Source organism: Papilio polytes, unplaced genomic scaffold (genome assembly GCF_000836215.1).
Source record: "Papilio polytes unplaced genomic scaffold, Ppol_1.0 DF823731.1, whole genome shotgun sequence".
Lineage (NCBI taxonomy): Eukaryota > Metazoa > Arthropoda > Insecta > Lepidoptera > Papilionidae > Papilio > Papilio polytes.
Window position 1 is genome coordinate 115,961 of NW_013525473.1, and position 18,023 is coordinate 133,983.

General features: G+C 34.6%; 1 protein-coding gene across 2 annotated transcripts in view; it reads right to left on the bottom strand.

The window, feature by feature from the left end:
• LOC106103688 (phosphatidylinositol 4-kinase beta) overlaps positions 1-18,023 on the bottom strand; it is a 39,239-nt gene that overhangs the window by 8,857 nt on the left and 12,359 nt on the right. The window contains exons 1-2 of one of the 2 annotated variants that reach the window (XM_013283515.1): positions 1,925-2,176; positions 942-1,830 (exon numbers count right to left, since the gene is read on the bottom strand). In XM_013283515.1, the coding sequence (XP_013138969.1) occupies positions 942-1,830; positions 1,925-1,980 (945 nt within the window). In that variant the 5' untranslated portion in view covers positions 1,981-2,176. Of the gene's footprint in view, positions 1-941; positions 1,831-1,924; positions 2,177-18,023 lie in introns of those variants that run through there. The other variant, XM_013283514.1, reaches the window with a different exon arrangement.

Below are 18,023 nucleotides of genomic sequence, written 5' to 3' on the forward strand. Positions count from 1 at the left end.
AGCGTCATTTGCCAAATAATTATAATTTTTACTTAACTTACATACCTCACGTAATTCCCAAAGCAATTACTGATTACTTGTCGTCTAGCCATATTTAATCAATACTTTATATTAAGGTTTCACTTTATGTTTAATTTAACAAATTTGCTAATATATTTTTATCAAAATATATGTCTTAATTCTGATGTATGCAGAAATGTTCACACTTTTCTATAACAATTCGTCGGTCACAAAGTTTACAAATGGCTGTTCCATTCGTTGTGATACCACGGACAAGCGCACTTCGCAAACTAGTATCGTAAGTCCATTCTAATCAAACACATTCACACATATTTATCAGGGTGGCGCCACAAGCCAACACTTAATTACATTAAAGTGTTTGTTGTCCTTTGAAGCTTATAACAATGAGTCATTTTGACTACTGAAATAGATTTATCTAAACCACTTGTTGCGTCAAAATATGTCGCAAACTTATTTTTAAGTAGATTTCAGTTTAATAATTTGCATATTCTTTACATATAGTTTACTTCATGAGAATAATTTTGAAATATTGAATATGATATTATACATTTCGTATTTTCTTTTGTTATGCATACAGGATTATAATAAAGTAAAATATAATAATATTTTAACGTATAAATTAAAACTATTGTATAGTAATTTAATGTCTAGAGTAGTTTAAATTTTTAAAATCAATCTACAATGTTTACCAATTTAATATTACTTGCAAGCACAAATCTTTTAAAAACTTTTGTTAATTGTGCACTTATGCTGCATTCTTTTTTACGTGTTGTATGTTATGCTGTGTTGTGAAATTTAATCAGCTTGTTGCAAGTACGCTATTGCTAACAGCGTTGAAATGAAAGTTAAAAATAACCAATTACCGTGCTTAAATAAAATATGTAAGCTACTGTATCTATCGTTAAAGATATAACACTAACCTGTGTTTGTGGAGCTAATCTGGGGGCGCCGCAGGAGCATTGTTCCCCGCAGAGGCAGCCGTTGTCAAAGGCGCGGCCAGACGCCAGGTCGCCCAGGTGCCGACCCGAGGGTGTAGTGATCCTGAGCGCGGAAGCGTCCGACTGCGACCTGTGGTGACCCCGCCGCGCCGCCGGCCTTATCTCCTCCGCGAGTATTGAGTCCCGCAGCTTAGCCGCCTTGGACCTCTTCGAGTCGCCGCCGAAGGCCGTTAATAGCCACGCGAGCCGCAGCGAGAACTCTGCACTCTGTTTGCAGCGGTGCACTAAGTACGGCCGCAGAACGTCCGCCACGTCGCTCATCTCTATGTACATGGTCGCCAGCTGAGGCAAGTAAAAGTCCACGTCCTCGTACGGGAACGAGAACATCTTATTGGCCAGATACGTCTGGACACCCGATTCTTTGGAGTTGAACAGGTATGATATCGCCATGCTCATATCGAACAATTTGCTTTCGAATAGTCTGAGAAGAAAGCCCTTGTTTTTGGAGGTGTCCACGGTGGATATGTGACTGGGTATCGACGGTATAGTGTCGGGAGGGTCGGGCGGCTTATCTGTGTCTTCTGGATTGCCGGAGTCGAGGCTTTCGCGGCTGCGCGCGGCGGCTGGCGGCTGCGGCCGATCCTCGTCGGCACCGTCAGGTGGTGTGTGGATGCCGGAGTCGTCGGAGCCCGCGGGGACGCCGGGGGGCAGCGCAAGCCGCGGCGTCGCGACGTCGCCTGGCAGCCGCAGCGGTGCGCCCTCGCCCGACGTTGGCGTCATGTCCTCCGGTATCCTCTGTAGGACCGAGTCCAGCGATCTGTTCCTCTGGTGGCCACATCCCGCCGGTGGCCCACTCGCACCCGTCACATGTCTGCGAAAAGAACACACAGACGGTTAAAACAATTACGACTACATTCGCTAAGTATGATACAAACAAGGATCACGTTTATTTACACACAACGTACTTATAGAAAGGGTCTTCGTAATAACGTATACCGACAACGACAATTTTCCGAACCATTTGATATGTTATAAATCACGAGTTAGCCACAAACTTTTAACACGAGCACACTAAACACTATTAGTGTCTTTCACACGGCCATATCCGCACGCAGTGTGTACTGTGTACATGAGCGCCGGGAGTACGTACTCCGGCGATCGTCAGGCGGCAGCAATACGCACGACCTAGCTGCGAGCGAGCGCGCGACCGACTGCTTTGCGCAAGGAAACAGCAACACCGCCTGCATACCAGTCGAATAAGGATCACCTCGATTACGTCCGCGGCCGAAACGCGACCAAACAACTGGCAAAACGCATAAACAAAACATCTAGGTTTAGCACGACGTCACTAGCTCTTATGCATGTTTTGTGGGTAAAAGCAGTTGTGCAAACAGACGCACGATTAAGCAAATCGACGTATGTAATTATTTCAAGGACCAAAATATGTTGAGCTTTATATCTTAAAAGTAAGTAAATTATGAGTTTTTATTCAGTTTCATTGCGAAGATATATACGTTTAAAATTTAAGTTACATTTCTTTCGTTTCCCTGTAGCATTATGTCGTTGTTGACAATTTTTACCATATTCTTATTTACTTTTTTTTTATTTTGTAAAGGAATTGTAATTCCTTTACCCTTAACTTAACTCTTAATCTACTAAAATATATTTCAATCAATTTCTATCTGAAGCTTAACATTACTTACATATAAGTCTTGGTAGTAAACGATATAGGGAATGGAATCCCATTCCTAACATTATAAAAGGCTAACGCGGCTGCCAAATTCGTATACGCTGGTTGAATTTCAAAGCAATTCCTTATTAGATCGTATTAAATCAATTGCGTCGAGTGCGCGACGCAAACACAGTTAGTTAGCAATGTAAATATGTATCTAATCATAGAGTGGGCACGTGCAATATTTGTATGCGGCGTCTGAGCGCAGCTGAACGGGGGAGTCCGTGACATAAGATTTACGAAAGCATAATATAAAAAGCCCGATGGAGAAAGCGGACGACGACCTCGTACGATTTGTAGCGTTAGATCAATTCAGAGACGCGTAATACGACGGCTATTGCATTGAGATTGAGAAGCAAACGAAAAGCAGCAATAACATAACAGCCAAAACTGAATTTGCGAAATATAAAACCAACTATCTATCTATCTGTAAGTACTGCCTTTCAGGTCTTTGTGGCTCTATATTTCGGATAAAAAGCATATTTTCCCTAGTTGTGGTCACATTATATCTTCTAAATTAACATTATGAAGAGGAAAGATTTGTATTTTTATATACTATAAAAAACTCAAAAACTAATGGATCGATTTCAAAAATTCTTTTACCCTTAAAAGCTACGTTATCGGTATACTAATATAGGCTTAATTTTTTCTAATTTCATATGGTCGAAGTCGATTTCGGCGTAGTAAAAAAATATACAAAGACGTTACAAAAATCCTTATAAAACCCTAACCTATTAAAAAGGGAATCGTTTAAAAAAAGAACCCTCAATTCGGAACAAGAGAACGAGTGAGCAATGAATAGTGCGTTTATTTATAACGTTATCGGGTCTGTGCGTGCGCAGATGTGCCGACGATGAGCTAACGGCGAGGGCTACAACGCCCATTCACTTCTACTAATGACCTTAATTCAAACAAAAAAGAAATGCTTCGAGTGTTTAAAGCTTTGTTAATGATCTCGTATTAAAAGAACTGCGCCCTTCACTTTAGGGCTGCTGTTTTATGTAACTGACGGGTTAAAAGTACTATACTAATATTGTAAATACAACAAGTATCTTGTAGAATGTAAGAGAAAAAAATAATGGAAGAAAACGTAGTCACTTCACTTCACAAAGTACAAAAATACACTTCGGATGTCTGTAATTAAAAAAGATCAAAGCTGACAATAAAATCTGAAATGTTTTTTTCTATTTCGTGTTGTGATCAAGAATATAAAATGTGGTGACGAATGATCGATTAGTAACGATAAACTTGGAACGACTTGTGGAAGAGAGCCAAATAGACGCACACCATTACTGCAAATCAGTTTGAAGTTCTTTTACTATGCTAATGGAATCTATAATTTATAACGCCAGTAATCAAACTTAACACAACTTTTGATAAATAAACAATCGGTATGTCTTTAAAGAAAAATTAGCTTTTGCTTTCGACGACGTCCGCTTGGTATTAAAAAAAGTGAGTAGCCTATGTGTTCTTCATCAAGATCAGTTCAGCAGTTTACAAAATCTAACCAACATGCATTCAAACTTTTGCATTTATAACATTAGTATGAAGTACGAAGTATGACATGTTCTTAAAAATCTTTTAAATTGACAAATCCAATGTCTTTATTTATTTAGTTATTTACATGACAGTATCATAAAAGGTTATTTTGAGAATATTCCATATGTACCTTTACATAGAAACACCCAACATAAAAATAAATTGATAATATCTGGACGGCGCCATGCTGATGTCAATTGAAGTTCGCTCCACTGAACAATCATTTGACATTCAATCATCAACGACAAAAATAGACTACAATTACTGACAACATTGTTTTTTGTATTCTATAAAAACCTATAATCATCCGTTTCCTTATTGTGACGGAGATGTCAAGGAAAATTGGACAAAAAAAACCCGCTAAGGAAATAGTACCAACATACATACTGTAAAAGATTACTGCATCTAACATTATCTGAAGAAAACTCTGATATAGCAATAAACTAAACGAATAAACAATATTTTGTTTACTGTACTTTTCACAATTATGTAAATTCGTCTCATTTTCGACACCATAGAAGAATGAGTTTTAAAATCGTGTACAACATCATATTAGTTCAAATTATAATATATCTACATACCATTTAAATAGAGAAAGAAACAAAATATTCCACGATAGTTTTGCGTAACACCAACGAGGACGTACAAAACTTTTCCATCCACGACATAATATTAAATCAAAGTTAAAATTCAATGAGGTTAATGCATAAGAAATATATAATAATTTTACATTTAGAGTAGTTTTTAAAATTCAACAAAAAACTTCCGCAAAGTGATGCAAATATTGGAGTTACAATTTGGTATCATTCAAATGATTGCATAGTAGTAGTGTTTAATTTCTTTTTTAGCGGAATAATATAGGCATACCTTTTTCAAGATCAGCATTTAGTAACGTGTCATCAACTTGCCCTTATCCCCTACGGAGGGTCGGCACAGCATGGTCTGCTCTTCCATGTCCTGAATCCACTCCCTTCTTAAAATCATATCCTCTTTCTCACAATCCATCTATACTTCCTTCAGTCTCCCTCTACCTTTGTAGCCATCCTCATTCAATCTTAACACTTTCTACATTTATGATAGCAACGTGTGGTTACAAGAATTCATTTTCTCCTTTTATCAGTACCAAGAACCGGGTATTATCAGTGCATAATTAGCCATAGAGTATCAAACTTCGTTAAGTGATGGACACCTTCCTCGTATATCCAAATCGTTTCTGCAGAACCTTAAAACTACCCACTGTATTATGTCAAATCGGATCCAAACTGTGGGAAAACTAATATTAGGCTGTGTATCATTTTTAGGAGAAAAGTAGCTTTAAATCTAATAAAATGTAATATCCTGTATGTTATAATATATCCGTTTCAAATAACAGGTATATGTATTTAAATTCGGTTGTGCAAACATTGTTTCCGTTCTGTTACCGAAATGTACTATGAATTTTGATATCTAGTTTTAGTCACAATTACAACTAATTGAATCTCAATAAATTTAAATTCTAAATATCTGTTATTTACGATATTATTTCACTAGTGTCGTAGATCTTGATGCTTGTCAATGGAAACTCAGTTAAAACACAACAAACGTTGAATTTCTCAACATGAGTGACGTCAACGACGAAACAACGTGGAATTGATTGGTGCCGGTGATTTGCATTGTTATGTATTTGCCGGTGAAAGCGATCCGTACTGGAATCTAAAGATCAGATCGTTATCTTACTACTGATGAATTGAATGATTACTATAAATTACAATTGATAAGAAAAATACTATTAGACAGATATAAATCAGTGCCTAATTTGTTTTTTTTTTTTTCATAAGTTTGTAAACTTTATTGATATGATGTGAATGTATTGTCATATACAACATATATCATAACAGTTAAAACGTAATGTAAAAAAGAAAAACCGTTTCATAAAAATACTTTTAAAATATCCAACTTTGAAAAACTTGCTCTTTAAAAACTCAACAAGACCTACATAAAAGAAAATCGTACTTGATCCATAAACTTACTACTTGAGAATGCAAAAAGTTCTTATAAGGAATAACTCGGTACAAGTGGTTAACTAGTTTCTAGACTAGATTTCGCATAAAAAAGCAAAAAAGCGAGTAAAGCGCTTTACGTGTACTAGAAGGTTCGTGCTTGACAAATTGCGGCGAAAGTGAACGCCTCTTGCGAGTAGCGACCTTGCTTTAGTGTCTACGACCGTACATACTTTCTTATGTGACGAATTTCCACTATCTTTATATAGTTTATAAAGTGTAAATTGTAGCTGTACTTTCTATTTTCTACTGGCATTCTTTATCGATACTGATATTGTAAAGAGGAAAGATTTGTTATTATAGAAAATAACTCAAAAACTACTGGGCTGATTTCGAAAATATTTACACTATTAAAAAGCTTCGTTATCAAAGATAACATGGGCGATTTGTTTTTTAATTTGACGCGGGGGAAGTCGCGAGCAACAGCTAGTTGTTTATATAGCGAGTGAATTATTAATGTACCAAGTTTACAAAATGTATTACAATGATTGAATACGTCTGGTTGGTGATAACAGACGCACTTGTGCAAATTCAGTATTTACGCATGTACAAAGAGCTTTGTTCTCACAGCTACTATTTAAGAAACTTGTAAAAATTACATACTATAGGAGGTAATCGTTTTTTCGGGCATGAGTCAAATTACATACAAAACATATAAAACAATTCTAAAAGGAAATAACACGCATCGGAAAGGACAAACGTTTCATGATAACAAGTGCACATTAAATATCACCCACTCAATAGATAAGATAATGTTGCTAATTCGCAAATAGGACCTTTTGCACTTACTAGATATATTGATTATGAAACATAACAAGCAGGCTGCGATTACATAAATCGTTGTCTTTAGTGGGAATTAAATAAATATTCTCGCGCGGTATTCAATGAACTTGTTTTACTTTTAGCAGTAAGAGTTAAACAAGAATTATGAACACGGTTGACGAAACAAGAAGAATTCAACAAAAGAAAAAATAATCATACTAATGTTATAAATGCGAAAGTTCAGATGGATGGATGTTTGTTAGTTTGTAGCCTAAACGGCTGAACGGATTTCGATCAAATTTGATATAGTTAGAGAAGTATGAAAGAACACATAGGCTATACACTTTTGTTTCTTTTTAATTCCACGCGGACGGAGTCGCGAGCGAAACCTAGTCTAGGTTACTTAAAAGAGTCAGTGCTGGCAAGCATATTACTCGTAATTTAATAGCACATGGGAATTACAGCGGATGTTACATGTACATAGTTATGTGTCGCGTAGAGACAAACATGATTAACTAATATAAACTGTCGGCTCTTAATGATGTTATATAAACTAATTTAAAGCGGTTGGCCCTCCATGAGAATGGAGCCGAAATTAAACACGGCAGATGTGTTACGAAAAACAACGGCCAATTAAATAAATTAACACTCCTAAGATTGCGACATACATACTGCATTGACCAATGTATAGACTATGTTTATAATACAAGTTATCTTCGTCTATAGATTACGATAACAAACGTCCAACTACGTCTTGATCTTAAAAAAATATTTAATATTTCTATAATAAAACTAAATTACTATTACAAAACATGATCTCTTTCGACTGTACTTTGATGAACATTATCTATACTTCTATACTAATAATATAGAGAGGAAAGATTTGTATTTTTGTATGCATTGAAATAACTGAAAAACTACAGGGACGATTTTAATAATTCTTTTACCGTTAGAAAGGTAATTTACCTGTGAGTAACATAACATTTCACTCAAGCGAATTCGCGAGCAACAGCTAGTCTTTTACATTCTTTGTTTTATTTTCTAAAAGTGAAAACACATGCCAATGTATGCCAAGGAGTTGGCATTTAGATGCAAGCTTCAATACAAGCTACTACTGCATTTTACTGGCATTTGTTTTGATGCACAACAAAATTGTTGGAGAAATTTATAACATCAGGGACTGTGAATACCAAAGAAATCTTGTGAAAATTGACAACATTGATTAATAGCCGCTTATATGTGTATTACTAGTTTTACTCACACCAAAGGTTGCATTACAACTATGTTTTAGGTAGGTTACTACAGATATTGCCACATTTATTGCGGAGCCCAAAATTTTTAATAGCTATTACAAATTCGCGGTTGCGTTTCATTCATTTAAATAAAAAAACGATCCAAAAAATACAAAATAGATTTGCATACCTATCTTAATGAAATATTTCAAACTATCCAGAAAGATTTTGTCATTTTCTAACCATTGGGTAATTTAATACCTACGCAATTACAACAAATTCCTTTAGATATCACAATCAGTACAGATATACTTCTTATCAAGGAATAGAGTCGAAGATATTGGATCAAAGGTTTCTAAAAGAACCAAGAAATGTCTAGATCAGAGACAAAGACATTCAACTAACATAGACGAGGAATGGTAAACAAAAAATCATAACTAACTTCTCTCTACTAGGCTTGTAACATCTTATGCCTCGCAAGAGAATCCCACATAAAGCATTCCCCTCTAAAAAAAAGGTCTCTATCAGGGTTGTAACAATCTACATTTTCTCGTAAATACTCTACATGAGCACGTAGTTACCACTGACCTCGGTGCTGTCACAATAACATGTCACATATTGGGCAATAAATGCGGAACATTAGCCGCATACTAATTGTAAGAAGATTGGGCAAGTGTATTCTCGAACACTTCTGGACCGTGACGTTGTGTAAGTTCGAGATGTGATATGCGTTGCTTTACATTCGAATCGGATATTTGCGATAGGTAACCTAGTTGTAGTACCTTTCGACATAATACATTGGACATAATAGTGAGAACATTAAAATAGTGAAGGGAATCAACATAATTAATTCAATAACGAGCTTTCACAAGCGACTCCATCCGCGTGTAATTAAGAAAAAACAAAAGTAGCCTGTGTTTTCTTTCAGACTATCCTCTAAATCTTTACCAAATTTTATCGATATCCGTTTAACCGTTTAGGCTATAAACAAACATCCATCCATCTAAAAAAATACAATTCTAAACTATCGCATTTATAATTATTAATATAAAATATGAGATGATAGTATGAGGTATGATATGTACGGAAGCAATGACAGCTTATTTGATGGACGTGAAAATATTAAGTTATATGGACATATCTCGTGAAATTATAAAGGAATTAAAACATTAAAAAACCAAAAAATCCGAAAGTAATGACACGTTTTGGATACCCGTGGACTTGTTTACGGAGATTGTCAAGTTCAAAGATAAGTATGACTAACAAATAGCGGGCGTTATCTTTATAAAGATAGGGATAAGACAAGAGCGCTTGTATTAATACTTTGTATTTAATATTAAATAATCCAATACAAGCAAATACTACATTTTTCGTACATGCGGCATCCTAAAAATATCATAAATTATATCAATTAGAAGTATAACACTATTCATTTAAAAATGTTAAATTATACGGGTGATATTTTCTATATTGTATAAAACGTGAATACAGTTAAATGCGGGTGAGTTACAAACGTATCGATAATATCTAAAAGGTAAACTGTTACAGCAATGTGTTCACAGTTTTGGCAAACTGTTAAAAGTAGCTATACAAATTGGATCATGGTTGAATTCCTTAAAGCTAATAATGGCTCATATACTCACTGGGTACAGTAAAGCTATTTTTAAATAATCACGCGATTTTGGTAAAAGGCAAACTACGTTTCACTCTTACGTTAAATCTTACCGAATCGATATCGGCTATACAAACTTTTTTATAATAAATACAACCGGCGTAAAACAATAGATTTTCGTTCAACGCCGTGAAAGTTTTATAATAGATAGAAATTAGAAACAAAAACTTTCTAATTACACAAAATTTTAAATACGTGAACATAATAATTAATGTTTTATCAGTTAACTTTATCACTATGTCTAATAATGTTTATAATAGTAATATTATAAATGCGAAAGTTTAGATGGATGGATGGATGTTTGTTGTAGTTTGTTGAAGTTTGTAGCCTAAACGGCTGAACGGATTTCAATTAAATTTGGTACAGGTGTAGAGGATAGTCTGGAAGAACACATAGGCTACATATCTTTGTTTTTTGAATTCCACGCGGACGAAGTCGCGGGCGAAAGGTATCTAATGGTTTCAAAATAATTATCGTAATAAACTGCATGTAAGTATCACTACATTCGTGGAGACAAAAGCATTTGCTGAGAGTTAGACCTCATCAAAGTAAATTATGTACTATACATAAATCAAAATCGAAGCTACAATAAGGCTCACATGTTAGAGAAGCTATCATATTTATTGCCATTCAAAACCGATTAAGTGAATAGGCACCACGTTCACTGAAGTTTTGATCTGTGACTCAATGGAACCGACATAGTACAATCGCATTTATTTCAGTTACATAAAGGTTTAAAATCGCCTGCATCATTTGGGCAATTGTATGTCCTTCGCGTGTGAAACACCGTGTCCGTCGTGCGGGTACTAATTTAATAAAGTGTAGCCAGTTCGGTATTGTACGGCTTCTGTGAGTTTTGTTCAATTTGTACACATATTATTTATTGAAAATCACGAGCAAATGTAAAGCTTTCATGTCACGTAACAAGGACCGAAGGTAATGAGTTTTTGCGTAGACTTCTACAAATCTTGTTTGGTACGGATTTCGCTTTAAGGAAAGAACGTGTGGAATACGAACTATACGTTCAATTCATAAGAAAAAAAAAACTAGCTATTTAAAGTTGCAATATCCTAGTAGGTATCAGTATAATGCACACCAAAACGTTAGTGTTACAACAGCTAAAAGGATCCAAATACACAAGCTAACGCAAACAAGCTACCATATCGGTGCTGAGTGATCTCATCACGTCACAAATGTCAAAACGAGTTCCGTGAGCTAGCAACTAGAGAGCGCATGCATTCACTTCCACAGAAGCTTCTAGTAAAAATGACGCGTTTAAAGGACAATCACGTAAAACGCATAATACAGAGCTAACATACAATTGAATCGTACATTTGTAGTGTCAATTTGTAACCTCTTATTAGTGTTGTTTAAGGCTGGTATTAAGGGTGGCCACACAAACGTATAGATTCATCAATTTTTATTAACATATCAGAGAAGCAAAAGGACGTTTGTTTTTAAACTTTTGACAGTTAAAACCAGCTTACATACCCTTAATATTAACCCAGTATTTAAAATAAAGCGCTAATATCGAAAAGTAATAACTTGGCATGTTATTAACATTTACCGAAGGGTCAAATAGTAACGACCAACTTCAAATAATCCAAATATCGTTCGTGCCCACATAAGTAATTACTTCGTTTATAATCCCAACTGATGTAACTTAGATGACTTATCGCGTGGTTCGATGCACTCTTATACTTAACAGTCCAATCAACTAAGTAAAACAAAACAAATTTCTATTATTAAAAGCGTTAAGAATAACGCAATCAAGTAGAGACACGCAAATAGCTCTTTCTTCATCAATGACAGGTTTTTTTTATTTATTTTGAATATTAATTTGATTTATCAAACGAAAAATCTGTTACAGGTCAGTAGCTGCTAGAGTTAATGTAGCGTGTAGTTCAAAGGGAGTATAAAAAGTTTCACCTGAAAAAACACGCTACCACCTGGGATGTTGTCAATTTAAAAATATCCAAATATATGATCTTTAAACCGGCTTCAAAATGAGCCTCTTGTTTCGTTAAAATGTGAAATGTAAAACTATTAATGTAATTTTAAAACATAATACACAGTGTTTTTTTCTTTTAATTAAATTAAAAATTTACATGTAAAAGGCAATTAAAATACGTACATATACCTCAACAGACTTTCAGACTTTCATTTCTCTAGGTCGTTTAAAACTTTTAAGGACAAACGTGTATCGAATTAAATATATAAGATATGAGGCTAGTGAAGTTTATTTAAAATTTACAAAAAAATATGCCATTTAATTTAAAACACAAAAAGCCCAGTTCCATTGAGTTTGCTATGTTATACTAGGGCAGAACAAAATTATTCTGACTCTAAGTTTCCGATTAAACAATAGCAGTTCTGCAATGCCTACTGCTCTACCACTGTTCTCTCCTCGTGTGAAATAAGGACGGGTCGTATGCAGCTGTTGGAGTCAAGCTCCGCCATTGGCCCGCTGCGCCATCTGTCGGATCGATTGCACGCCGAGATAACGACGCAACCAGATGAACAACGTACTGCGAAACTTTATACCTAAAACAACTACTATTTGAGTTGTTTACAGAGCACTTCGCATAGTCGTTTTATGTTATTGCGAATTTTCTACGCGCCGCCGTATTATAGAAACCAGAAAATAATACACCATCGATGGACAGCGGCTCTGTTTATAATCAGCGATAGTTTAAAAACTAAAAATCATTAAAACTCAGAATCCATGACCGGTAAACCTTCGTATCTCCAATCGGTCAATACTAAAAATTCTGGTGATAAAAATGCTAAGATAAGGTAAACAATAGTGCGCATTGCATTACCAAGCCGAGAGCGTAACGTTGTGACGGGAACAATGTGGTTATAAAACTATAATAATTGATTTATTCATTGTACGCTTTACACGTGCTACGATAGAGTTAATAAAAACAAAAAACACACGACCTTAATGTACTCAAAGTTACACGGAAGTTTTTAATGCACTTGATAAAATTTATTTAAATTGAACGCAAAAACATTACCCCGCATTTTATGTGGATTTTAGCCTCAATACCTAAATGTTAAATATTTTTATTTGCCCTATATCATACTTATGAATACGAACATTATATAGAATAGAATACTGTAGCAAACATTCATTGGTCAACTAATCCAGCTCTTATTAGTAGAGGCACAATACAACGTTACAAACAAATAGAAAAAACAGCTCCAGTAATAACCTCCGTATTAATTTCGCAATTGCTAACAAAACAATAGGTCTAGAGTTACAACATCGTATCGTTCATACAGATTATATGTAACAAAGGCCGAGTCTGGGATCGACATTGGCTAAGGTCGAAGTCGACTTGTATTCGACTAAATCAACCGTAACCAATTATATAAAATCTGTGATATCACAGTACATCACGACCTAGAGATAAAAGAGACAAGCAGGCATATAACCTCCTGTTTTATTCATCAACGTAGATCCAAATCGGGTTATATACACTCATCAAATGAACCCCACTTTACGTCTATTTTGACAATAAATCGTATGCAAATCCAAATTTTTATATTAAAATATTTGTTTATTTTATAGGTATGGGCATCACAAGAGAGTTCAAAAGGCATTACACACACACGTTACGACGAAAATCGTCTTCGAAGATATCATGTTAAAAAGTTATCGCATTTCACCCAAGGCGACATATTAACGCGCACCAAAGCGTTAGCTTCCTCTCTTCAGTTTAATGGCCAATTAGATCACTTCCTTTAAGCACAATGGTATACAAAAACCCGACTGTCACGGATGGGGGAGCAATAATTATGAATGACAGGGGGTGACGTGACACGCCTCGTCAACCATCAGACGAACTGTGTTAACTTTAAAATAATACAATACATACTTTGAATAAATTTAAATTGAAGATAATTTTAGTTTTACGAATAGAATAATTTATTTGAGAATATTTCAAGTTTATTTTCAATAAATACGCTACAGAGAATAAAGAGTCTTATTAAATATGTAACAAGCCAATTAAGCACGATGAGTTATTTTTTTAATTTAGTTAAAACCTTGTTAATCAAACACGCAACCGTAATTAATTTGAGCATCATTAAATATTTGTCATTCCTTGCGTGTAGGTTACTATAACATTAATTTAATTTGTACAAGTACCAACAAACAATCACACAATCTTAATACTGCTTTTTGTAAACTAAACTTAAGTAAATTTCTACAAAGTTTTTGGGAAAAATAATCAATTGTAGAGCTGCGGCGTAAGCACAAAATATTCTAAAACTTCTCGCAGACGCCTAGCGACACTTCATTGCGGTTTTGATGCCGCATAAAACTGACTACGACTGGCAATATAATATTATTACACAATCCAAGGAGTTGACCTTTACACTACGCTATGACAATAAAACCATATTGTGACTATTCCATCTATAATGAGGGGCTAAACCCTAAATTATATTAATACACAATATTTTCTTGGTTTATACAGAACTAGCTTCCTCCCGCAACTCTATCAAAGCGGAAAAACTTAAAAGTAGGTAACCTATACGTTCTTGCAGTTTTCTACATATCTATATCTATATCTATACTAATATATAAAGAGAAAAGATTTGTGTTTTTGTATGTATTTGATTCAAGTAAAAACTACTGGGCCGATTTCAAAAAATCTTTTACCATTACTAAGGTTTATCTGTGAGTGACATAGGCTATAGTTTTATTTTTTTAATTTTACTCGGGCAAAGTCGCGAGCAACAGCTAGTGTGATATATTTCATATAGATGCATATAGCAAATATGACGATACCTTCTAACATCCATAATTTCGGATTTATAGTATTAGTTAGATAAAAGAGTAATTCCATCCATCCTTACGAAGTGGAAATACCTGAGCGCGCAATTTACTGTAATACTGATAACTTTCAAATATCCTTTTGTCAACTTTAAATACATTATGTGTTTATTTATGTCATCCAAGGATGTATTAATTTCAGACACAGCTATGACCTTACATGAGGCGTCAGAACTCCGGCTGCAAATTGGCGCTTCCCTAACCAAATTAACGACGCCCAAAACTATGATTCGTTTTAGGCGTTTAATTCTGTTTAGATTATAACTTAACTAATTAATAAATTAATCCAACGATTTGAATAATATTATTTGATAAAAAAACGCATATCTTTTATGCCGAAGCTCGACGATTTATTTTCTTCTTTTATTTTACAATTATTTTATTGTGTTTTTGCAAATCGAGTATTCTCTTGTAATATTAACAATATTATTAACTTAAAAATCTAAACCAATAATAGAGTAGATTGAAATAAACGATTGAATTTTAGGATAAAAAATAATCTAACTAGCCTTTATTCGTTACGGATAACCAAGTCCAATATGGGTTGACGGTATTACCTGAAAAAAACAGAGAAGAAACATTAATGTTGTAAAAACACACTTATACCAATATTTAGTATTAAAACCTTATATTGAGTTACAAGGAAAACGAAACACAAACACATTGGTAATGTCACCAAACTTCCCTGTTTATTTCATAAAAATGCCACGAAATACACGAAATGAGGAAATAAATCACATCAAAAATAACATCCCGTCACACTCAACAATACGATTGCAAAGATTCCGGAATACACATCCCATATTGCTTTTATTATTTTCTAACAATGGTTATCCTTATGAAAAAGCAATAAAGTAACATAATAAAACTATATTTCACTGTATTGGTACACAATATATGTTTTTGGGGATTCGATATAAAATAACAATAATTTATTAATATCAAGTTATCGAGTACATAACTAAATCTACGTTAGAGTAATATTGGGATAGAACTATAATTTTCATCAATATTGCAGTAATAGCTTTCGCCCGCACTTCGACTGCGTGGAACTAAAAGAAAACAAAAGAAAATATTCTATGTGTTCTACCACACTATTCACACCTATGCCGAATTTCATCCAGATCCGTTCAGCCGTATAGACTACTAACTCTAACAAACATCTATATCCGTCTAAACTTTCGCATTTATAATATTAGAAATAAGAATTGTATGATGCTATAGACCACCCAAATAAGGTACTATTTTTTGTCGGGCATCTTATCAACTGATCACTTCGAATCTACAACACAACAGCAGCTGCAAAACGCATTTTTTTGTTAATTTTTTGCCGACAACTTTCGCAGCTTGCATCTACCTGCTCATACAAATCAGTTTCGCCAGCTGCACTAACACGTGGCGTATATACTTTTTTCAACACACGTCACCGCAGCCTACTTTGACACTGAACGATAAACATAATTGAGGAAGCACGTCTGTCAAGGCAGGTGTGTTTACTTTAAATGAAATGCTTTTTTTGTTAAGAAAAATAATTAAGTTCTACACTTTACATCAAGTCTCATTTTAAAATCATTATGGTATCAGATACTTTATTGAAAGAGTTTATAAAAGGAATGGTCGTAAACAGAAACTGTGATAAGAAAACATATGATTTGACATCAAAATATACATTGTAATATTTTTGATTTTCCTCTACATTTATTTCATCTAATCAAACGCTAAATACAAGGAAAATGTAAGTAATAAAATGTACATTTTAGTATTATTGGGATATAGTCGTGAATGCGACACGATAATATACGAAAGCACTTAATATGTACTACAGTACTGGGTAATATTCCAATCCTTTGATGTTATTGACCTAAGCACTGGCAATAAACCAAACACCTTTTGCAATCGATAAAATTTTAAATCAGCATTAGTTTATTAAGTGGTTAAAATCTTTGCGCATTATAAAAGGTTCAATTCTACGATTACTTATATCATAAAACTTTCAATTATGTATTGAGCTTTATCTTGTTATTGAATAACAATTACCAAAGCACTAATGAACGTGGTAATACACTTAAAATCGCTAACCGACCTTTGTTTCACGGTCGTTAACTTAACCAGTGACCTTGTATTCAGCAACTGTTGCGTTCAAATCCGACGACAGCACCAAAATAGGTTTACCATATTTTCAAAAATCCGTACACAAACTAATATGTTGTTTACTTTCTTTAATAGCTAAATTAATCTCCTTCACTGTGTCGATTTAAAATAAAAGTATGAGAAACCTTCTGCTTTGATAATCCTTTAAAAATGTAAGTAAAATGACCTCATTAGTGCGTTTACCACTAGAAAATTTACTCACAAGTCTTGCTTAGTCTACCGTACTCTCCTTGATTACTATGTAATGGTTTGGCTACACTACCCGAAAGTGTAATTCAAAAAAAGAGAATTCGTTCATTGACCGAGATAATGATCCCCACAGTTACTAAGACGTCTCAAAATAGACGGGGTATTATAAGTATAGTACTCCCCCGTCGTGGATGAGAACCGTTGATTGGGGACATCCGTCCATTGTGCGCTCCCTTTCATTGGTAGCGTAGCAAACTAGCGAGCCTACACTACACAATACGTTACTCAGTACAACTTTAGGTCAAGTATCGATGCTTTTAACGCTAGTTACGGTACTTCGCTGTATTGTACAGGTCTTTAGACTTTGATCCCACGCCAGTTAAACCCTGTAACTACTGACGAACTGTTTGTTTTGTTTTGAATGTTATCATGAACAAAACAATTACGTAACTGCGTAGTAAGATTTTACGTTTCAAAGAAGGTATCCAAAGACTGCACTTCCCTGGCCTCAGAAGACGTATAAACGCATCAGCCGTTACATCCATAGATTATGCAACCTGCCTTCTAGGAACATCTGCATTATCACTATGCATACTTTGTGTAAACCGTTTACATCGATCGTGTTATAATGTTACACAACAAAAACGTAAAGCCTTTTACATAAAACTGTCATCATCACGAACTGATATTGACATCAGCAAAGATATTACATTACAAAGTCAATAATGTTTTCTGCTAAAGTATATAAAAATAACTAATGTAATCTTCTGAAGAAAATACAACCTGTCTTCATGAAGCCCGCTATTTATCGTACTAATAATATAATCGCAAACATTTTGCTGGTTGGATGTTTGTTTGTTACAGTTTGTAGCCTAAACAGTTGGACGGATCGTGATGAAAAA